The sequence below is a fragment of the Haliotis rufescens genome, unplaced genomic scaffold (assembly GCF_023055435.1).
Source record: "Haliotis rufescens isolate VD_foot unplaced genomic scaffold, xgHalRufe1.0.p SCAF_26, whole genome shotgun sequence".
In the NCBI taxonomy this organism is placed as follows: domain Eukaryota; kingdom Metazoa; phylum Mollusca; class Gastropoda; order Lepetellida; family Haliotidae; genus Haliotis; species Haliotis rufescens.
Genome location: NW_025963957.1, coordinates 6,315,703 through 6,340,114, shown reverse-complemented (window position 1 = coordinate 6,340,114; position 24,412 = coordinate 6,315,703). Strand labels below are relative to the sequence as shown.

The window sequence follows — 24,412 nt, the reverse complement described above, 5'->3', positions numbered from 1 at the left end:
TAGAAGCATAGATATGTATATCATATTTATACAAGTATTATATTATAACAGGTGCTAAATTACTTGTAATATATTACTGTGGTGGGGTGGGGCGTGTGTGTGTCGTGAAAAATGACTGTTCTACCTTTTTTTAAAATTATTTTTTTAACATAAATTTGAATGTTACTCAGGGACTGGTCATTTACTATATGAAAGGGGAGGAATCACAAAAAGGTCACATGTAAGTGGGGACATGAAAAAATGTTACATAAAATTGGGGGTCGGCAAATGTGATACAGTCCAAAGACCAATCTTCCCGCTCCTGTCCCCTCAATAAATTACCAGTGTCCCTAAAAGAAAAGGTGTACACTGTATTCACGTTTGCATGTTCTTGTGTAACTTTGTTGATCTATTCGATATCACGACAGTCATCAGATCGGCTGAAATTAATACTCTTTTCAGCAGTACGTTAAGTTTAAACGTCCTAAGGGAGGTAACTCTGAATGCGCACCTGCCAGGTGGCGCTAAACCGGAATTAGATAATGATGGCGGAGAGGTGAAGGTCGGTAAGATGAATCAAATATTGAAATGCATGAATAACTGACACCGTCTCCACTGTCGATTAGTGAAAGGAAAATGTGATTATGTGTGGATCGCGTAAGATCTTGAATGGAATTACGTCTTAAGAGAGCGCCAAGTGTAAGTACAGACATGAGGGAAGATCTTACTGAACAAAGCTTTTGACAATCGCTCTCACAAAACTGACCGGTAGCCTACATGTTGCTAATGTTCGTCATCGGTGTATCTGAGTAATGCTGTGGGTTGGGTCCATGTGTCTATACGAGATCTTGGTCTGTGCGAACACGTGTTGTGCCTTCTGATACAAACTTACCAAAATGGCTTGATCTGATTGCAGGCGTAACACAAACATCGTCAATTTCACTGTTTGTAAATTGTCCCTCTGTCAAAACATAACCATGTTGATATTCGTGTATAAATTTTGCATTTTTACAAAATCTACATAGGCCGAGACGACTGATGTGTTGCGATATTTTATGAATATAACATCAATCCTTACAATTATAGCTACAATAGTAGTCAGTTCATGCTTGATTTTATTCCACAGATTTTATTTGGGTTTATATTCAACAAGTTAGTCATAATTATTTGTCTCATAAACTGGCTGTAAGCATGGTAAGACATCGTGTATGGGGGATTTTTCTAAAAAATAAGTATAATCATTATAATAATGTTTTATTTTATGTTTAGATGTTCAGGTATTCAGTACTGTTTCCTGATTCTATATTTCTGAGTACATACTTCAGATACTACCATACAAAGTGCATGCCCCTATATTTCTTTCCAAACATGTTGTGTGCTGAGGAAGCAAAAAAGGAAAAATACCAGACAAATAATTGACATGATTCATTACAAAATTTCTTACTGTGTCATTCTTATCAGAGAGTGTAAAGTATATTTTTAAGCATGTTAAATCAGTTGCTAAGTAATCACAGAAATATGTTTATGTTCAGGAATAAATACAGTTACAAAAGTCACATAACTGATATAAATGTTTGCATTTCTCTACCATCAGGAAGTTTCCACATTTGAAAGTATGTCGTTGACTTGTTTATTTAATATGTTTTGATACTCCCTTAGCCGTGTTGACACTATCAGTTGTAGTTTCTATATATTATCCAAGCCTTTTATTCTGATGTCTTGTAACCCACATGTCTTATTTTTCTCTGTTTAAATTTTTCACTTGTAAAATGCAAAAAATGTTACTGCTAGATTAAGAAACAATCAAAATTATGGCTATGGGACAAGATGGCTGACAAGAAAGGTGTTTGTGTAAAAAGAGAAACTTGAGCTAATTGTCAGGTCTTTGTTTATTGTGATCCGTGTCAATCAATCAACCCAGTCTTTGATGTTGTCAGTTTGTGATGTTTGAAACAATAGCAGGCTACAACATGGGGAGATGTGTGGATACATCCCACATCACTTGTTATTAGCCATTGCCAGCAACCCACAAGACAGGCTTGTACTGGGTTCCACCAGCTCATCTTTCACTAGCGTCCATGGCCATGGTACATTAAAGGGTTACACGACTAACAGTGGTTAAAGGAGGGTACATGTTAACAGTGATGTGGGTAATTGATGTTTGTTTGTGTCTTTTTATACATATATGTCTGCCAGTGTGTCAGGTTAGTGGTGGACATTTAAGGTAGTTAACATAGTCTTTCCATGGTTATATTTTAACATTTTTGCAACAAGGTCATCATTGTTTATGATATAAAATCAGTAGCATTGACATCAAGTTCAGTAAACATGCAGGCTAATAATAATATATTTGTTTTAATACAAGCCATGATGTGGGTTAACTTGATATTTGATTTTGTGTTTTCACCAGTAGCATGCATGTTTAGTAGGAGCTCACTGAGGCGAGTGTTCTGATATTGTTTATGACAAGTACCAGGTTTTACCTTTTTTAAAGGGTAGAAGACTATTTAATGTTTAGCGTTCTAATGAGAGATATGAAATAGGGAATTATGTCCAAACACTCCTTGCATTGAAGTCAAATAGGAATTTCTGTAAGATTGAACACACCTGCAACTAGTCATTTACATTACCAGCCTTTTGAATCTTTAACAAGGATTAATTTCTAACAACAAATTTAGTATGTTCATGTTTTATTTTATTATATTATTATTATTGACACCACCATCTGCACACAACAAATTGTGCTTCTGATCCAGTAGAATGTGGCCAATATGAACTGGACTAATGCATGGCTGTGTTGTGTCAAAACTTGCAGTATTATCAGTGATAGAAACTAAAATTTTTAGTCCACTAGTCCTTATATAATGATGACATATAATAGTAAAACCCTTAAAAATTTGCTAATTACTACTAGTCCTTATGATGCCTTAACTATTGGGCTGTTCGGCAAGGACTATAGGACTAGTGCCAATTTCTATCGCAGATTATAGGCCAGGTTTGTGGTGTATAATGACACTGAAATTTACAGTACTTTTTACAGCTTAGAGATATACAAGTATTACAATGCTTTGAGGACATAAATGCTGCAAACAACGGGTAGAGCATGTAACTGTATCTGGTGTCTATCTAGTGAGTCACACTGTTTGTGTTGGCCCATTCATGACGCACGTAGGGCTAAAGTAGTTGAACTAACCACCTGTGTTAAGACCCGGAGACCTGTACAGGCATATCAACAAGTGGTGAGCCTGCAGGGAGAGGGCTGACATTGTCATTCTGCTTTCCTTGATCTTGTGGGGCAGTGTGTTGACAATGCAGGGTTGATGACTTGATGTCATCCTCAAATTTCTAATGCAGATCCCTTGTTAGTTTAGATCCCTGGTTACTAATTAGTTACACATTTTGGAGGCGACTATGCTTGTTGTAAGAGGCAGATAACAGGATCAGGTGATCAAGACTTGCTGACTTGGTTGATGCATGTCTTCATATCCCAATTATGTGGGTCGATGCTCATGATGTCAATCACTGGATTGTCTGGTCCAGGCTCGATTATTTACAAATCGCTGTCATATAGCTGGAATATTGCTGAGTGCGGCATTAAACAAAAAACAAACAATACAGGCTTAGGAGCTGTTCATTGATCTGATTCGTCTTGAGAATGTTTCCAGGTTTGTCAGCACCGGCCTGTGCGTGTAGCTTTCCTCCCACCATGTCAAGCTGACACACCTTCATATGACTGAAATATTGTTAAGTATTAAACTCAATAGTCTAAATCAATTAACATGTATTTGACAACTAATTTCTCAATGAAATTTTTGAATGTCATTCTTTTGTTGAATTTTTACAATTAAATTAAAAATGAATTTGAAGGGATTTTGTCACAGCATTGTGAGTACCAGATTAGCTTACAAAAGAGGACAAAACCAAAGAACCTGTTTTAATTTCTAACACTGAACTTATCAATAAGGAACTCACTGTAATGAACAAAACAGGACATATTCTGAAAAGTTGGTTTCCAAATCCGTGAAGTGGCTTAGGTTTGTTTGTCTTGCTATGGACCTTTGTCCATTGACCACAGCTTTATCCATGAACTAATTAGATCCAGGTTAGGTTGCCTGACACCCGATATCCTTGCAACACTTTCATTGTCAATCAGATGATAATCTTGTTAAGTCTGGCTCTGCTAATAACTCGCCAATAAATCAGCTAAATTAGGTGGTTAGGACCTTGAGAGGCTACAGAACTGGTGACGGGCATTTAGCTGAACAATTGCTTTGTGTCACAGCCCTACAGTCCATGAATTAAGCCACAGGTCTGTGAAGCCAGGGTCGACATACAGCACTAGACCTCTAGGCAGGGCCAGGTGAGCTCAGTGATGATAAAGATATAACATAGTCTATAAAATCTTATGTTACACAATACACTTTTCTCCTCTAAAATTCCTGGTTCGCCCCGGTTATGTTCCTAGGCTTGTCAGCACCATACCCGTGCTCGTGGGTTTCACCAAAGTGGTAAAAGTCCGAGACCTGCATCACTTCGGGCTTTCCTCCCACAATAAGCTGACATGCTGTGATGTAACTGGAATAATGTTAAAAGCATCGTTTAACCCAACTCACTCACACTCCTCTTAAATTAAGACAAATAATTTTCCTGATGCTGAACAGAGCTAGCTAGTCTTTATTTTGTATTTACATGCAGATTAGTGTTGTATTCATAAAATAGAAATATTTCACAGTCATGGTGCAGGACTAGCTGGTAGAATGCAAACTGGTTTTTGGATCTTATTGTGCAAGGTTTTGAATTAACATAACAAAAACAAGATGGCCACTTTTACAACTTTGTGCAAAATATTATTTGCGTACAGGTGAAAATAAGTAATTTCTAATTCTGTCATGCCCTTTCAATTTGATCTATATTCAGGCTAGTAGATTTAAGATAAATTTCTACTCCTGTAATCATAGTAAAGTAAATTTATTGTTATTTGGTATCTGTTACTTGTGTTTAGTTGTACTTGGACGTTGTAGAATCAGTGAGGACTGGGGTGTCATTATATTTAGTGTCAATGTATTGCTAACAGTGGTAAGGACTGAAAAAATCTTTAAGAAGATTTGCCAGTAAGATATTTCCTTTGTAGAATGAGACTTTAGAAGTTCCCTGTACAGTGAAACTTCTGCAGTAAGAATTAGGGGTGGGACATTACACCAGCTGTGTGATCCGATACTGATCCTAATACCTTGCTCATGATCCGAGTCGTGACCGACTGTTGTAGGAATTAGGGGTGGGACATTACACCAGCTGTGTGATCCGATACTGATCCTAATACCTTGCTCATGATCCGAGTCATGACCAGCTGAAGTAAGAATGAGGGGTGGGACATTACACCAGCTGTGTGATCCGATACTGATCCTAATACCTTGCTCATGATCCGAGTCGTGACCGACTGTAGTAAGAATTAGGGGTGGGACGATACAGAACTTAAACTGTGCAGTCCGATGCGTATCACAATACCATGTAGAGTACCAGTGTCTGAAATAACTGCCTGCCCACCTGCTCGTGGCTGGTAACTATTCTGTCGGGCGGCATGAAATGTTAATTTTAGTACAGCTTATGTTTTCAGTTTTATAATAACTCCTTTCAGATTCTCAAGTACTTTTATGCATTATTTCATCTGAATCAAGACACAATTTGTCTCTTATTTATTTTTCAATTTTTCAATATATATTATGTCTTAATGCGGGCAGGTAACTTTGAAGATGGGCAGGCAACGCTTATGAGTCACCTGCTCGACTGTCTTGTTGGGTTTTAAAATGATTTCAAACACTGGAGAGTACGCAGTAGTCTAATGTTCCTGTGTCCGCTCCTTGTTTCAGTGATGATGAACCCTCGTTAACCTTCGCTACACAGTTATGGCTACCTGCTCCCCTCCCTAGGTCAGACCAACAAGTGGATTACCTCGCCAAACAGTGCTTATAATCTTCAGAACTTGGATATTTGTGGCTGTGCAAGAATGGGCTGAACAAGCATCTAGCTATGTGTGTGGGATACCTTCTGTTTACCATGGATACCGTCTACAGCATTGTCCACATACCAGCTGGCTTAAGACCTTCAGCAACAAGGTAAAAACACTAATTAGACTAATTAGACTGTTGTATTGATGGATGTTTGGATTATTGTGTTGTGTACTGTGGTGACAGTGCTTGAATTGAAGGATGCAAGTCTGGGGTCATTGTCACAGTCATGATGTTAGGACCCATCAGAGGCCCACGGGTCGGTCCCCTTCACTGACTGAGACATAGACTATTGAGTTATATAGCTCTAGGACAGCTCAGGTCGTAAACCAGTTATGTCGATTAAATTATTAATGTCGTTAACAGTGTTTAGTAAAATGTTCAGCTTCACGCATGCAGCAAATTATGTTTTCGTCATAAGCCAAATCATTTTTGGGTGGGGATATTAGTGTTAATAACTCCTGTACAATCCCAACTGAAGTTAAACATTGAAGGTGAATATCACGGACATTGATGACAGCTTAAGGAAAATGAAATGGATGTACGTTTACAAACAACAGTGTTGTTCCTAGCCTCCATCAAGCAAGGGTCCTCAGGGCCCCTTGGTGTCAATTAAGGGGGCCTTCTACAATTTTGGAGGGCCTCATTCCTAATAAAGCAAAATTGATGACGATTTTGAAATGCCATGTTCTGTCTTTTAATTTTATGGTCTTAATTCAATAACGCTGATGTTTGACTGCAATGTTTACTTATAATGCACACCCTTTCGGATTAAAATGACATTGAGGTAAGTGAAGGTGAAAAGCTTAGTGCGCCAGCTGGACGTGTTGTATTTTAATTGCGTCATGCACAGAAATGTTGCGGGAATCCCGCAAGGCCACAGTCACCAAACAATGCTGAACAAGCAGGAACAGGAATGTTATAATTCAAACACATTCAACAAATCAACACAAGAATAATGAATCTGGATAATTAATGAGTTATTAACACCTGTCGGGCTCAGCTGTCAACCTGTCTGTCCGGTGGATAAAACCACACCTTACACACATCATGGCCGACAAATTGCCTCAGAGAAAGTTGGGACGCTTTAATGATGTTCTTATTTTTCAATAGGACAAAAAAAATCTATCCCTCACAAACTATTAGACTTGACAAGTATTTGTGTAACATTGACGATTGTTTGTGTCATGACTTCTACAGCAAGGCCAACTTGTGTTTTCTCTATAGCCTAGTGTGGTGTTGTCATTATTGTTTCATTGTTTGGTTGTAAACATGGACACAAACAGCTATCTAAAGTATCACCGTCTACTAGCCAGAGTCTAGCTTAGTGTGCCGACAACAAGTGAAAATCCAGTGATGGTAGTCCTCATTGACTAGAAGTATTTGGGGGCTATAATCTTGCTACAACTGGAACTGAATGAAACAGACAGAAAATGTAAACATAGTAACAAGTTGTCTCATTCAAACAGGACTAGCTGCAGATTTGGGGGACTACAAAAGAAAATAAGGTTTCCATTAGTCCACGGGACTAGTCTTCAAAGGAATGAATTTCTAAGTCAGTGCATCCCAGTCCTGTCTCAACAGTACTAGCTACAGACTCTGAGGACTAATTAGGTTTCCATTAGTCCACGGGACTAGTCTTAAACATGTTAAAGAAATGAGTTTCTAAGTCAGTGCATCCGAGTGCTACCCCTGTCCCTGGGTCACAGGAACACACAGTGTGAAGTGATGGGCCAGGGGAGGGCAATCTCCTGTTGGAGGAAACACATGGGCACACAGACAGGCTTCAGGCACACATTTACCCGTTATCATAGCGATGGGGTGAGAAGTGTTTGTTCTGAAGGTGTAATGACTGAGTACCACTTGATGGCCCCACTTGGAAATACAGTAGTATTTGTAGTGTTGGTATTATTTCAATATTAACATTGATCATTGGTCTAGTGAGTGATGGGGGCACGGGTGGCCCAGTCGTCTAAGGCACCACAATTTGCTGTGCAGAGTTGTGTCCCTTGAGCACGCCAGAAACCTACGATTGTGGGTTCGAATCCAGGTTCACCTTGATTATGTTTCTAGGTTTAACAGCACTGTACCCGTGCTCGTGGGTTTCACCGAACTGGTAAATGTCTGTGACCTGCATCACTTTGGGCTTTCCTCCCACATTTAGCTGACACACCGTGATATAACTGGAATACTGTTAAAAGCTCCATTAAACCCAACTCACTCACTTTAATGAGTGATTAATCCTGTTCATGACTGATCATGTATTTTAATGGAAACATACACTACTCTCAAAAGAAGCTATAGAGCATTATGGTTACTCTGTCATGACATGACAGATTAACTTTATTCATCGGAAAAAAATTCAAGTCTTCTTTGACTTTGAGTGCTATGTAGTAAGGGCATTCTTTCAAATATCGTTCCTGTAGATAATGAAATATCTTAAAGTAGACACAATTTATGGATAACAACTTCTTTAATACTGTAAAGGCGACATTTTGGTATGCATCCTTATACCATGTATACCATTGTCAAGCAAGACTGAACATGCTGAATGAGGAACAGATTATATATAGTAGATGGAGGATGACCAGTAGAGGATTAACAGTAACAACAATTGCATCCATGAGTGGGATAACATGAGTAAGTGTTGACAACAGAAAGATAATACTGTCATGACACGATGGACAGAGAACACATAGGTGGAAGTCTATGGGACATGAAGCCCATTATATAGGGTAACCTTGTATAGGTGTGGTGATTATTTCTTAATGAGTTCATAGTAGGCAGATGGGATGAAATGGCCTTGATCTCTGTTGATTGATGGCTTGTGGCGGCGAATGTGGACTGCTTCTGTTAGTTTTCTTTTAGTGAAATCATGGAGGTTGTTGGAGAGCATTTGGACGTTGTCCCAGTTGATGTTGTGATTAGGACAGTTGCTGATATGGTCCGAGATGGCTGATTTACTGTCTGATTTGCTGTCTGAGGTTTTGTGCTCTTTGATTCTGGTGTTGATGGGGCGGGATGTTTCACCTACATAAGATTGTCCACAGTTGCAGTCAATTTTATAAACTACACCTTGAGGCTCTTGGGGTTTCGTTGTGTTCCTGCTGTTGGCTCTTAGTGGGGTACTGAGGGAGGTGGAATTTCAAATCGTGTACTGGTAATACCATGCATATCTATTCATCAGTGTGCCCCATTCCGGTAATAATTATGCTAATAATTAACGTGGTGAACAATAATGAACCAGTTATGATACATTACTCATTATTGTAAGGAAATCAGGTATGACCATCAATTATCTATAGGCTTGCTGACACCGTAACTATTGTTACTGACATGGCAATTAGCATGCATATTGATTACTTATGTCAAGGGACTGGTTAGCCAAGTCTATTGGATCAGTTGTACCTAATCGTCATGGCTGTATGCCAGGTGGACTGGATGTGTATATGGTGTACAACAGCCGACAGCTATGGTGATGGAGAAGACGGACTGAGGACTGCATGGGGCCGGTGGGGGAAGGGGGCTGGTACAGTGTCTGAAATAGCTGCTTGCCCCCCTTCCCGTGACAGGCAACATTTCTCTCCTGCATGTCCAGAAGGCAGCGATTGTGACACAAAAAGCTGTATATAGGTCAATGACTTGGACCCAAGAAATGTAATAAATCAATGGCAAAAGGCAATAAGTCAAATTAATAAAAATGGTGGATGAACCAAAACAACAGATCAATGCAATACTGCTCGTGGTCGGATGAATATGTGCAATCTGGCCAATGAATGTCGCAGTAAGAAAAGCGTGTCAGTAAAGCTCCTGACAGTGTTTCCCTATGATACAGAAAGTATGATGTACGCTGCTCAGTATTTCAATTATGAATTTTGATGGTGTGCTCTGTTGTATTAAATCAATACTGTAAGTAGGAATAATCCTAACTATTTAATGAAGCCCAAGTCACTCACTCACTCACTCACTCACTCACTCACTCACTCACTCACTCACTCACTCACTCACTCACTCGATCACTCACCCACCGACTCACTCACTCACTCACTCACTCACTCACTCACCCACCCACCGACTCACCCACTCACTCACTCACCCACTCACTCGTTACATTAATATGAGTCTCCTGCCCGTCAGGCTTGCTGAGCTTGTTTCAGACACTGGGTAGCTAACAGGACACCCACCATGACCCATTGTACTTTTTATTGAAGAGATAGACCCATCAGGGCTGACTCTTGTCTGGTTGACACAGGTGAAATAGTAGATCATCCCATGGAGACAGTGTGGAAGTGGGAGGTGCACCCTGGGAGCTGGATCAAGGGCACCTGTGAAACATGTCACTAACAGTACGCTGGGTATTTATTGAGTGAGTTAGAGGGTGAGAATGGTCTTTATGCCAGGTTTTGTGCCATCGCCACTCTCAGATTCATCACATATTTTTTACCTTTTCACATCCTTTTCACATCCTTTTCAAAGAAAGCACATTCTTTCAAATCGTGACCCAGTCAGGTGATGTAATCATGTTCCGATGATACTAGGCCAGTGTTATACCGATATATAACATCTGTTAAACTACCCCTTTGAAAGTCACCAATCACAATACATAGTATGCATGTTATTTTTAGAACATCAATCCTCAATGGACTATTCTTGGCACATCCATTTTTATTTTTTTCGTTTCCATTTACGACAATACAGCTAACTGACAGAGTATATATTGTAGGTGTCCAAGAATGGTTGAGGCTACACGACAATAAAACACTGCTTCTTCCGGGCATAGAGACAGACAGCCCCTGCAATTACCGACCCAAGCCATAGTCTATCTGGCAATATCAGGCATATACAGGAGAATGGAAATGCTGATGGTCACTTGTTTTATATCATAACCTGTGTTTTCAACAGTACTGGAAGAGAATTTATGGATGTCAACTTCTTTATAATGAGGAGCAACGTTTCGGAGTATGTATTTACTCCTTCACAGTGATAGTAACTGACAGTTTTAGTCCACTAGTCCTTATATTGATAACATAGTAAAACTCTTAAAAAGGGCAAATTTCTAATAGTCCTCATGATACCTAACTATTGTGCATTTTATCAAGGACTACAGGACTAGTGACAATTTCTAACACTGCTTCATCTGATGAAGGAGTAAGCACTCCAAAACGTGTTCCTCATAATAAAGAAGTTGACATCCATATATTCTCTTCCTTAAGTGTATCACTTCTAAATGTCATTCAAAGATTTAGAACTTAAGTTGGTTGTACCTTTGACAAACTGTTAGTAAGAATACTGTACTGCCCATAACTCAAAATGTAAACATTAACAATGTTTCTGCTTCTGTTCAGTGTTTGACAAGACAGCATGGTGAAGGGATCCAGCCACCTAGGCCTGTGTTTAAATGTATCATTCAGAGGATCCTCTAATAGTCTGTGCCAAGACCTTTTAAGGCTAGTAGCTTGGACTCGAATCTAAGTAGAATTTTCAGTCCATCTTAGTGCTATTATGTGTACTGAGCTTTTGCTAGACCGAACAGAATTTTACAAGACAAGGGCTTCGGACCAGTGGTTAAAGTCTCAGACTGCTCAAGGAAAATATAGTGCAGATAATCCTAGGTCCTAGATTGTAGTCCGTGACGGCATCAGGCCTCTTTAGAGAGATTCCATTGTCATGGTGTCATCAGAGGCTGCTGCAAACACTGGGCGGATGTTTTCTACAAACTGAGTTTTTGTAAAGACAACTGGCTCCAGCGCTGTGGCTGAAATGAAGTAAAAGATATGGTTGAGCTATTGATCTCGAGATGATGTGGTATGAGTGTTGGTCTACCATGAGTGGAAGCCTTCAATCAATCTTATATCGCATGAGGTACGGCCTTACCGAGGCAGCACAATGTTTTAGTGGTGGTCCACACTCCAGCTGTCCCATAATTCCTTGTATGGACACACTCGCCAAGCGCACAGCTGATCTGACTGCCCGCCAGTGTTTACCTGATTACAACAGGAGCTATTTATAGCCTGTCAGCAGGTCACATGACTAGCTACCTGTGGGATTGTGTCTCTGTGCACGTATCTGGAACAGAGGCTTCAGTGTTGGGAAAAGGGTATCAGTCGTAGAACAGAAATCCACCTCTTTCACATCACTTTTTCGCATGGGGTATTTAGAGGATATGAATAAGTGAGTAGATTAACAGTGATGAGCAGTGATGAGTTGATTAACAATGATATGTAGATTAGCACTGTTGAGTAGATTAGCACTGTTGAGTAGATTAGCAATAATGAGTAGATTAGCAATGGTGAGTAGATTAACAATGATGAGTAGATTAGCGGTGATGAGTAGATTAGCAATGATGAGTAGATAAACAATGATGAGTAGATTAGCACTGTTGAGTAGATTAGCAATGGTGAGTAGATTAGAACTGTTGAGTAGATAAACAATGATGAGTAGATTAGCAATGGTGAGTAGATTAGAACTGTTGAGTAGATAAACAATGAGTAGATTAGCAATGATGAGTAGATTAGCAATGGTGAGTAGATTTGTGCTGATGAGTAGATAAACAATGATGAGTAGATTAGCAGTGATGAGTAGATTAGCACTGTTGAGTAGATTAGCAGTGATGAGTAGATTAGCAATGGTGAGTAGATAAACAATGATGAGTAGATAAACAATGATGAGTAGATAATGTTAATGTTGACTGTTAGTCTCGACTGCTACATCTGTAAGACATTTAGCCTCACTCCCATGATCACCATTATATGTGACTGTGCACTACTAGACTTGCACAAGTCTCTAAGGCAATAATTGTTCGTTTCAATCATAATTTCTAGATTTTTTAAATAATAAGAACAAGTTGTCCCAGTAAGAGACTGGAGTCTGACTGTCCACATATCTAGACTTGCCTATTAGGAGGCTAGAATTACTACACATCCATGGACTTATCTTTCTGTACAGCCTTGGAGCAAGGCTAGCACACTACTATCACAGCATCTCCTGTGGCAGTGATCACATTAGACTAACATTTAGTCTCTGAAATCTTATATTACACAATATCCTTCTTGACTCTAAAAATAAAAACAATTCTCTATGCTTGAGATGGCTAGACTTGCTTTTGTATGCATTTCTAGATTATTATTTTTTCATAAAATAAATATATTCCACGGTCATGGTGCAGGACTATGATCACATCAACATGCAGTATTATGAATGAGTAGGCAGGTGACTTGGCAGGCAGTGAATGTTAGCATCTGTCATAGTAATACCAACATCATCTGTTGGACACACTGTGGGTATTCAAGGTCGAGGTGACTTGGTTGATTACGTGTCATCGACGTTGCGGATCATTGTTCATGATATGAATCACTGGTTTGTCTGGTCTGGACTGGATTATTTCCCGGTCACCATGGTAATATTGCTGGAATGTTGCCAAGTAGTGTTAGTGTTAGAATCTGGCTGTCAACCTGTCTTCTCGTCTCTGAAATGTTAGTATTTTATTGGAAAGACTTGCTTGGGCTGTTTGGATGTATTTTATTTCAGGGTCTGTGTGACACTGACAGACTTATCCCCTATCTCATGTATCTCAGATCCTTGGCGTAACATCCAACCAAAATGATATTTCTCATGCTTATAATATCTGGGTTCTCTGTCCGAGACTGAATTATTTATAATCTATATGGCCACATGAGATGTGTGTCATTTTGCCAGCCCCGTCATGACCCTGGGACCACAGATATTACCCACACTGTCCAGCTTTATGCAGTACCATAATGACGTTGGACCTTGATCATGCTATCAGCCACTGGTTTGTGTTATTACTTTCAGTCCACCGGCCGGCGCCAGGACATGGCTCTAGTCACTAAGTCCCCCAGGGCCCATCATGCCCTGAGTTCTAGCAGATGTTACCACAGTTTTTAGTGTGGTAAATTACAATACAGTATCATGAGAACCAGTAGCGGCAATAGAAACTCACATGTTTAGTCCACTAGTCCTTATAATGAGAACATATAGCAAAACCATAAAAATGGCAAATTTCTAAGGTATCATAATATTCATAAGGACTAAACCTTAACTATTGGGCAGTTTGGCAAGGACTACAGGACTAGTGCCAATTTCTAACGCTGTAGTAGTTGAGTGAATTAGCATCTACTAATAGTACTAGTGTTTCTGCTATTGCATATTAATCAAATTTTAAAATATTTTGAACTTTTTACACATTTGTATATATTATGTCAGGATTAATATCTAAAACATATACTACTCCCAAGAAAGTCTTTGAAAGGCATTTTGACGTGATACACATAAACATGATAAGGAAGAGAATTTATGGATGTCAACTTCTTTATTATAAGGAACACAAGGTTTCGGAGTATGTACTTCCTCCTTTATCATTCACTTGACGAAGGAGTAAGTACATACTCCGAAATGTTGAGTTCTGCATAGTGAAGAAGCTGACATCAATAAATTCTCTCCCTTACTCAAAAGAAGTCAAATAACATCCATTTCTTACATATGGCTGTAGTTTATCAAATTACAAGTAAAGCAAATGTCTAAACTTGGCTTGTAACATGGTTGAGTTGTCTGGCCGACACTCACCTATATGTGTCATCATAAGCACCTGTGAATATAGTATCACTCACTGACCTACTTATTCCCTATATGTCCACATGCACCCGTGTGTAAGGGACATTGTCTATAAAAGGCAGCCAGGCTTGTTATTGAACAGACTGCTGATTGGTTGTTGAACTGGGGTATATTATCTGCCGTGTCAAGTCTAATCAATGAAGTCTCAATAAGTGTTCCTTATATGGCATTCCATATTCAGTTATCACACGTGGGGGTATATATGATGTGTTGACGGCCGGCAGAGGCAGCAGTTGTAGCTTCTGTAGAATACCCAGCACTTTCTAGCCTTAGTGATGTTTTACTTGGAAGAATTATTTATTGGTGAGTATGACAGACTTTTCAGTGTTTCTGATCAATTCATTTTCTTTGTCATCATGGTCATTGACTGATTGTCATCAAAACTAGGTTTGTTTGTTTGTGGTTTAACACCACACCCAGCAGTATTTCAGCTATATGACGGTGATCTGTAAATAACTGAGTCTGGATCACACAATCCAGTGATTGATATCACGAGCATCGATCCATGCAATTGGGATACGATGACATGCATCAACCAAGTCAGTGAGCCTGATCACCCAATCCTGTCCTGTTTCCTCTTAAGACAAGCATAGCCACCTTTTACGACAAGCATGGATTGCTGAAGACCTATTCTAACCCGGATCAAAACTTAGGGTGAAATGATCAGTGCAATGAGTTTACATGTGACAATATGATTCACAATACTGTTGTTTATCTGTATCAATATAAGACGATACCTTTGCTACAATACATTACTACTTGTTTAATGACTCCCCAGCGTTTGTGTCAGTCAAATATTGCAAAATGTGTTTTATTTAGCGTTTTAAGTTCACTATTAAAACAAGCCAGTACGAACATGTATCTACAGCTAGCTTTTCCTTTTGAACTTGCTCTGAAATATTAATATTCAAGAAGCTTCCATGCGATTTGACTTAAATATGTGTATTGCGACCTATGTCTGGTGATACGTATGGTATCATGACCTTGTTGTACCTTTTCACCCCTAATCAAAATAGCCCTGAGATTTTTATTGATTTTAGTCATTATAAACTAGAATGCCATTTGCCTTCACTGCTATAAATAGATTGTCATTGTTATTTTCCAGATTAACAGATAATAAGTAGAGGGTAACATCCCTTTGTTTAATACTGTCCAACTCCTCACAGCAATAATCTGTTGACACGCCGTGATATAACTAGAATACTCGCTCACTCTATACAAGCTATACTATTGCTGCCACCAGTCACAGCTCCCCACAGTGCTAGGCAGCCTACAGCCATGCCTGGAGTGGAACTCACAACGGACTGACCGTTATGTTTACAAAACATTGATGACTCTTGTGATGCCGAATACTCTAGCTTCCCCCAGCTAAATTGTTTTTTTCAACATGAACATGTGTTGATGAGGGATATTTTAAATTCAGTTTTGCCGACATTTGCTACAGACTTGGGGTCGATTATCGGCCTCAGATGGAGATAAGTCCCCTTGTAGTGTATTCTCTATAATAACACAGGAGGTAGTATTTGTCATGCAGGTGGAGATTGTCGTTTACTTGCCATGTCTTTGACACACCTACAGCAGACGTCAATTGATTCACCTAATATTGATACAGTCCAAGGCTTTAGCCACTAGTCGAAACTCAAGTAAAGTTCTGTTCTGTCTAGTGAGCTCAGCTATAATAGTCCATATGAAAAAACTGAAATCAAACAAAAGTTATGTTATGAGCCGTTTCGGCTAGTATACATAAAATTGTTTTTGCACAAACTATAATAAATATTATCAAAACTGCGATAGGTTGGTTGTTGAGGATATAAGGAAATAGATGATATCATGTTGGAACATTTACTGCTGTATTGTGCAGATGTCTGCTTCTGATATTGAGATTTTCCTGACTTTATCAAGTTGATTGTTGTGTGGTCATAGTTTCAGCACTCCGTCAGTCCTGAGTCCTTGTCTAACTGCCCATTTGTAAAGGTATAAGGACCAGTAGACATTTGCCAACAATTTAGAGTTTTGCTATATGTTATCATTATCAGGACTAGTGGACCAAAAATGTGAGTTTCTACCTTGAGTTTCTACCTTGTCAGTCAGTGTCTGGGGTGATGTATGGGACAAGAGTGACTGGAGTCGGGGATGGTCAGGCTCCAGGCTACCAAGGTCATCGCTTCAGGACTGGATGTGTTTTTAAAAAACACCTGGCCAAATTCCCCGAACACTCCTCTAGAGATGTCCAGACTGCATCTCCCAATATAGTGGGCTGACTATGTGGGTATGATCCATGTAACCTCCATTCTACCCATGCACCCATGAAGATGTCAACAAGAGTGTTCCCATGAATCCACTTGTCAGTGGAAAGACTTGGGACCTATTTAGTTGTCAGTTATGATTTTACTTACTTAGGAAAACTGACATGATTGGGTTTTGTAATTTTATTTTGTCAGTAATGTTTGAACACAGCAGTTTTATTCATATTTTCTTTCATGGAATTCTTATTTTCCCAGTTTTGTTTTGGAATTAGTAATAATAATAGGCCATCTACTTTGAGTAAATTGACATACCACACAGGGGCTGCATGATGCTCAAAGCGCTATTATTACCCCGGTCACTGGATCTGTGTGAACTCAACAATCATTCTCATCTCCTTGTGGAGTATACAACCCAAGCTGCCTGTTGGGCGCGAAGAGGTTTAAAACCACATTGCCATCACAATGCTGGGAGAACAGAAGCACATTTCGAACAAAGTTCCTTGCCCAAGGAGGCACCACAGCTTCAGTGTCTCGGCATCACCAGGATGAGGAGAAAGATCAGGAGCAACATGTGTAAGTCAATTACATATTAAACACACAACAACACAAGCCTCACTGACTGTTGAACTTGTCCCGCCTGCCAGGCACCCTCTCAGCCATACCGATAGAATCAATACACCAGCACTGAACAATGTGACGCGGGACACAGGTATGATGTCAGTCATGCAGGGTGCTTGTTGCGGCACCAGGCACCCCCTCAGCCATACCGATAGAATCAATACACCAGCACTGAACAATGTGACGCAGGACACAGGCATGATGTCAGTCATGCAGGGTGCTTGTTGCGGCGTCAGGCACCCTCTCAGCCATACTGATAGAATCAATACACCAGCACTGAACAATGTGACGCGGGACACATGTATGATGTCAGTCATGCAGGGTGCTTGTTGCGGCGTCAGGCACCCTCTCAGCCATACCGATAGAATCAATACACCAGCACTGAACAATGTGACGCGGGACACATGTATGATGTCAGTCATGCAGGGTGCTTGTTGCGGCGTCAGGCACAGCTGACAAGTTGGCGGGATGACGGTTTCTCTATTTGATCTTTGGCGTATCCCTGATGTCAACTGATCAATTATATTATTCGATCCGATAGCTTTTTATCATTGTTGTTATTCAATCACTGCTAACATTTTATGAGAAATTAAAAGTGTGCAGAGGTCCTCTGAATCGGGGGACCATCCGTATCTGAAACTTTGAACAGGAGACACTTTTATATGGATAGCAACTGCTTTTATTCTTTGTATGACATTTCATAGCAACTATAATCACCTGATGAAGGAGCGAGAAGTAGCTCTGAAATGTCGTACAAAGAATAAAGGAGTTGCTATCCATAAAAGTGTTGTGTATTCACGTTCTTCCAACTTCTAAATGCCTATCAGTGGGGGCGGTCGGGTAGCCTAGTGGTTAAAGCGTTCGCTCGTCACGCCGAAGACCCGGGTTCGATTCCCGACATGGGTACAATGTGTGAAGCCCATTTCTGGTGTCCCCCGCCGTGATTTTGCTGGAATATTGCTAAAAGCGGCGTAAAACCATACTCACTCACTCACTCACCCTATCAGTGACTTCAGAGTTATGACCCTTAAGATTAATAAACTTTACTCCCTGTATAAACAGTTTATACTTTCATCATCATAATCAGCAGGTTTAGAAATTCATTATTATTTTTACTAGGTCACAAAAATGATCTGCTACAAAGATGCTATCTATCTCTAAACGTAGATGCGATAGTCCACAAGGAAATGCCAGGAGTTCTTTCAGAAGTTTACTCATGTTATTTAAGTCTAAGGATTTATGCTAATTTGAACCTTGTGATGTTTTATAATGAATAATATCATTTGCCTCTTTTATCAGTGATGTATTACGACCACTGATATCATTTGTTGTTTTAATCAGTGATATGTGACGACCACTGATATCATTTGTTGTTTTGATCAGTGATATGTGATGACCAATATCATTTGTCTTTTTGATCAGTGATATGTGATGACCAATGTTATCATTTGTCTTTTTGATCAGTGATATGTGCAACCAATGATATCAATTGTCTTTTTGATCAGTGATATGTGCAACCAATGATATCATTTGTCTTTTTGATCAGTGATATGTGCAACCAATGATATCAATTGTCTTTTTGATCAGTGATATGTGCAACCAATGATATCAATTGTCTTTTTGATCAGTGATATGTGATGACCAATGATATCATTTGTCTTTTTGATCAGTGATATGTGATGACCAATGATATCATTTGTCTTTTTGATCAGTGATATATAACGACCAATGATATCATTTGTCTTTTTGATCAGTGATATATAACGACAAATGATATCATTTGACCTCAGTCATCATATCCAGTCCACCAAAACTAATGTCACTTCGTTCGCACAACTCCTTAAATTAGGCCAGTTTGTCCCTAGTGAACATTGACAACATTTTCGAGCCCTACATGTTGTGGAGCTCTGGTCAACAAGGAAACAGACTGGCTCTCCTAACACGGTCACATGGTCATGATGGTGAAGTGTTCACAATAATTATGAAGATGTTAACGAGTAGCCTTGTCATGATAGGTATCTAAAAATTTAAAAGAAAGTATCAGTTTTCTAGTGACCAGGTTCACACACTTTGTAAATTTGAATTCTTTTGCATACTCAGTGTTTTTTATATCATGGAATTTGAAAACTGTAGAATTAATCATAGATGTTAGTAATTATTAAAACTTAATTAGGGAGTATCTATCTGTGGAAGGGGAAAATCCCTCAATAATCATGATAATAGCTTCAATTCATCATCGGATCTGGTAAAAACGGAATGTTTTTCTTGTCAAGACGAGATCACAGAAACTGTTTGCTGAACATGACAAATAGCCTGGAGGATTATTCTCGGTGTCGGCATGAATGTTGGGCCAAGCTTGGCTTTGCTGTGGAGCAGCGTTAACGTGGAAAATACCTCCCGGCCGGCCGGACGCTGGCCCCTCCTCCATCACCACTGGTCAGACCTGGGACCAGTGCGGCTTGACCGATATAGCAGCTCAATTCAGCAACAATGGATGAGAGGGGATTGATGGAGTGAGTCACCCTACTGGAGCATCTCATGCCACTTTATTACAAGAAGATTGACTTATTGATTATTGTTTCCATATTTATTGGATTAAGTGCTAAAGCATATGTGAAAAAAAAATGATGCTAACATATTTATAAAGTTGCAAATGTGAAAGAAATGCTGTGTGTATTGTGTATTGGTAGTGTGCAGTGCTTCCATTGAAGATGTGTAGGCACCGGTGGAGCACATGTAGGCACCCTGGAGCATGGGTAGGCACCCTGGAGCATGTGTAGGCACCGGTGGAGCACATGTAGGCACCGGTGGAGCATGGGTAGGCACCCTGGAGCATGGGTAGGCACCCTGGAGCATGTGTAGGCACCGGTGGAGCACGTGTAGGCACCAGTGGAGTATGTGTAGGCACAGGTGGAGCATGGGTAGGCACAGGTGGAGCACATGTAGGCACCAGTGGAGCAGGGGTAGGCACCGGTGGAGTATGTGTAGGCACTGGTGGAGCACATGTAGGCACCAGTGGAGCATGTGTTGGCACCAGTGGAGCAGGGGTAGGCACCAGTGGAGCACATGTAGGCACCAGTGGAGCCGGGGTAGGCACCAGTGGAGCATGGGTAGGCACCAGTGGAGCACATGTAGGCACCAGTGGAGCCGGGGTAGGCACCAGTGGAGTATGTGTAGGCACCAGTGGAGCATGGGTAGGCACCAGTGGAGCATGTGTTGGCACCAGTGGAGCATGGGTAGGCACCAGTGGAGCAGGGGTAGGCACCAGTGGAGCACATGTAGGCACCATTGGAGCACATGTAGGCACCAGTGGAGCCGGGGTAGGCACCAGTGGAGTATGTGTAGGCACCGGTGGAGCACATGTAGGCACCAGTGGAGCACATGTAGGCACCAGTGGAGCACATGTAGGCACAGGTGGAGCATGTGTAGGCACCGGTGGAGCACATGTAGGCACCAGTGGAGCACATGTAGGCACCAGTGGAGCCGGGGTAGGCACCAGTGGAGTATGTGTAGGCACCGGTGGAGCACATGTAGGCACCAGTGGAGCACATGTAGGCACCGGTGGAGCATATGTAGGCACCAGTGGAGCACATGTAGGCACCGGTGGAGCACATGTAGTCACCAGTGGAGCACATGTAGGCACCAGTGGAGCACATGTAGGCACCGGTGGAGCATGTGTAGGCACCGGTGGAGCACATGTAGGCACCAGTGGAGCACATGTAGGCACCAGTGGAGCACATGTAGGCACCAGTGGAGCACATGTAGGCACAGGTGGAGCATGTGTAGGCACCAGTGGAGCACATGTAGGCACCAGTGGAGCACATGTAGGCACCAGTGGAGCACATGTAGGCACAGGTGGAGCATGTGTAGGCACCAGTGGAGCACATGTAGGCACCAGTGGAGCACATGTAGGCACCGGTGGAGTAGGCACCAGTGGAGCACATGTAGGCACCAGTGGAGCACATGTAGGCACCAGTGGAGCACATGTAGGCACCGGTGGAGCACATGTAGGCACCAGTGGAGCACATGTAGGCACCGGTGGAGCATGTGTAGGCACCGGTGGAGCACATGTAGGCACCAGTGGAGCACATGTAGGCACCAGTGGAGCACATGTAGGCACCAGTGGAGCACATGTAGGCACCAGTGGAGCAGGGGTAGGCACCGGTGGAGCATGTGTTGGCACCAGTGGAGCACATGTAGGCACCAGTGGAGCAGGGGTAGGCACCAGTGGAGTATGTGTAGGCACCGGTGGAGCATGGGTAGGCACCAGTGGAGCATGTGTTGGCACCAGTGGAGCACATGCAGGCACCAGTGGAGCAGGGGTAGGCACCAGTGGAACATGTGTAGGCACCGGTGGAGCACGTCTAGGCACCGGTGGAGCATGTGTTGACACCTGTGGAGCATGGGTAGGTTGGTTGGTTGGTTTGTTGTTTAACACCGCACTCAGCAATATTCCAGCTATATGACGACGGTCTGTAAATAATCGAGTCAGGACCAGACAATCCAGTGATGGATATCATGAGCATCGATCCATGCAATTGGGATCGATGACATGCATCAACCTAGTCAGCGAGCCTGACCACCCAATCCCGTTAGTCGCCTCTTACGACAAGCATAGTCACCTGTTACGGCAAGCATGGGTTGCTGAAGACCTATTCTACCCCGGCAGTGGGGCAGGTGTAGGCACCGGTGGAGCACTTGTAGGCAACTGTGGGGAATGTGTAGGCACCAGTGGAGCACATGTAGGCACCAATGGAGCACGTGTAGGCAACGGTTGAGTGTGTCTGGGTCATGCCACAAGTTTGAGGCTCATTTCTGAAGATTCATTGACCTAATCAATGTTTTCCATGACTAATTCAGTGTCAGTGTGACATTGCTGGCCGTATTACAATGTTTTACCACATTATTTTAATGACATTACCCAGCAGCCCTTGCCATGCTTCCAGTACAGTCAAGTAATGACGATATCAGTCATGTCTGCACATTGCATCATTCAAACTGCTTTTCTATTTTTGGAAGATGAGAAATGACAGAACCAGGAAAATTGGTGAATTCAACAACACATATTAAATTATTCTCAAATGTGGATAATTAAAACAGTTCCTGTCAGCTGAAGGGTTGAGATTCAATAAACTAAAGTCCCACGAATCATGACTAGTGACATTTTATTTTATAATACCATATTTTCCATTTGTGTGGACTAGTGAAAATAGTAAACCTATTCCATTTAGGTTGAGTAAACATGCATTCTGACAGTTGTATCATGTGGTGTACAGGGGTGTCTGTTGTGTAGGAATGTGTCATTGTGTCTCAGGTCTTACAGTTATACATCTTGTCAAATACACAGGTGACATCTCCGTGAATCACTAGGTCGGGTGTACTGGTGTATTTGTTGTGTATGAATCATGTGTCATTGTGTCGGAGACAGTACAGTTGGTTATACAGTCAAATACACAGGTGACACCTCCGTGACTCACTAGGTCTGGTGTACTGGTGTATTTGTTGTGTCTGAATCATGTGTCATTGTAGTTGGTTATACAGTCAAATACACAGGTGACACCTGCGTGAATCACTAGGTCTAGTGTACAGGTGTATTTGTTGTGTCTGAATCATGTGTCATTGTGTCGGAGACAGTACAGTTGCTTATACGGTCAAATACACAGGTGACACCTGCGTGAATCACTAGGTCTGGTGTACTGGTGTATTTGTGTCTGAATCATGTGTCATTGTGTCAGAGACAGTACAGTTAGTTATACAGTCAAATACACAGGTGACACCTGCGTGAATCACTAGGTCTGGTGTACTGGTGTACTTGTTGTGTCTGAATCATGTGTCATTGTGTCGGAGACAGTACAGTTAGTTATACAGTCAAATACACAGGTGACACCTGCGTGAATCACTAGGTCTGGTGTACTGGTGTACTTGTTGTGACTGAATCATGTGTCATTGTGTCGGAGACAGTACAGTTAGTTATACAGTCAAATACACAGGTGACACCTCCGTGAATCACTAGGTCTGGTGTACTGGTGTATTTGTTGTGTCTGAATCATGTGTCATTGTGTCGGAGACAGTACAGTTAGTTATACAGTCAAATACACAGGTGACACCTCCGTGACTCACTAGGTCTGGTGTACTGGTGTACTTGTTGTGTCTGAATCATGTGTCATTGTGTCGGAGACAGTACAGTTAGTTATACAGTCAAATACACAGGTGACACCTCCGTGACTCACTAGGTCTGGTGTACTGGTGTATTTGTTGTGTCTGAATCATGTGTCATTGTGTCGGAGACAGTACAGTTAGTTATTCAGTCAAATACACAGGTGACACCTCCGTGACTCACTAGGTCTGGTGTACTGGTGTACTTGTTGTGTCTGAATCATGTGTCATTGTAGTTGGTTATACAGTCAAATACACAGGTGACACCTGCGTGACTCACTAGGTCTGGTGTACTGGTGTATTTGTTGTGTAGGAATGTGTGTCTTAGACAGTACAGCTTTGCAGTTAAATACACAAGTCACCCCTCCATGAATCTTTGGGCCTGGTCAAGATGAATGAAGCTATGGCTGCCATCAACACTCACTTGATCCTAGAGACAAGTTCCTACAATTTATGTCGTGGTGGTGTGAACTTGGCACATAGAAGGTCGAAGTATTCATGGGTTTTATGTCAGAGCCAACATTTGCAAAAATGATTTATGATGTTGATACTATCACGTTTGAGTTATCAGAAATTTATTTTATTTGCTGGCTATATATTTGTTTCGGGCAGATCCCAGGTGTTGGACCAATAAGGAAAGTGGTCATTTAGATACATGACACACCCATTTCATAGATTTTATAGGTTTTTTTACATACATAGTATATGTAGTTAAAATTTAATTTTGCACATAGATTCTTTTTATAATAAAAAGGGGTTGTTCTCTAATTATCAATT

At 41.1% G+C, this 24,412-nt stretch overlaps 2 protein-coding genes and 1 long non-coding RNA gene across 10 annotated transcripts in view; 1 reads left to right on the top strand and 2 right to left on the bottom strand.

The window, feature by feature from the left end:
- The first annotated feature begins 485 nt into the window (after window positions 1–485).
- Window positions 486–24,412, top strand: part of LOC124122405 (F-actin-monooxygenase MICAL3-like) — a 105,884-nt gene continuing 81,957 nt past the window's right edge. For 4 of the 8 annotated variants that reach the window (XM_048402486.1, XM_048402488.1, XM_048402487.1 and 1 more), the window contains exons 1-2: window positions 523–678; window positions 5,847–6,092. The gene's annotated coding sequence lies outside the window, so the exon portion shown is untranslated. Of the gene's footprint in view, window positions 679–5,846; window positions 6,093–12,073; window positions 12,156–14,559; window positions 14,919–24,412 lie in introns of those variants that run through there. The other 4 variants (XM_048402479.1, XM_048402480.1, XM_048402481.1 and 1 more) reach the window with 4 other exon arrangements.
- On the bottom strand, window positions 10,632–12,043 carry LOC125383713. The gene is made up of 2 exons (XR_007222876.1): window positions 11,859–12,043; window positions 10,632–11,739 (listed from the first exon to the last, which is right to left on the bottom strand). It is a non-coding gene; the product is annotated as an uncharacterized LOC125383713 (long non-coding RNA).
- Window positions 17,474–22,272, bottom strand: LOC125383673 (fibrillin-2-like). The gene is made up of 3 exons (XM_048402376.1): window positions 22,141–22,272; window positions 20,326–21,843; window positions 17,474–17,545 (listed from the first exon to the last, which is right to left on the bottom strand). The coding sequence occupies exons 1-3, from the start codon at window positions 22,270–22,272 to the stop codon at window positions 17,474–17,476; spliced, it is 1,722 nt and encodes a 573-aa protein (XP_048258333.1).

Coding starts and splice junctions, on each gene's coding strand:
- LOC125383673 (XM_048402376.1), bottom strand. CDS start 22,272: ATGACCCAGACACACTCAACCGTTGCCTACACGTGCTCCATTGGTGCC. Junction 21,844..22,140: donor ACACCTGCCCCACTGCCGGG/GTAGAATAGGTC, acceptor ACCGGTGCCTAG/ACGTGCTCCACCGGTGCCTA. Junction 17,546..20,325: donor GTGCCTACACATGCTCCAGG/GTGCCTACCCAT, acceptor CACATTGTTCAG/TGCTGGTGTATTGATTCTAT.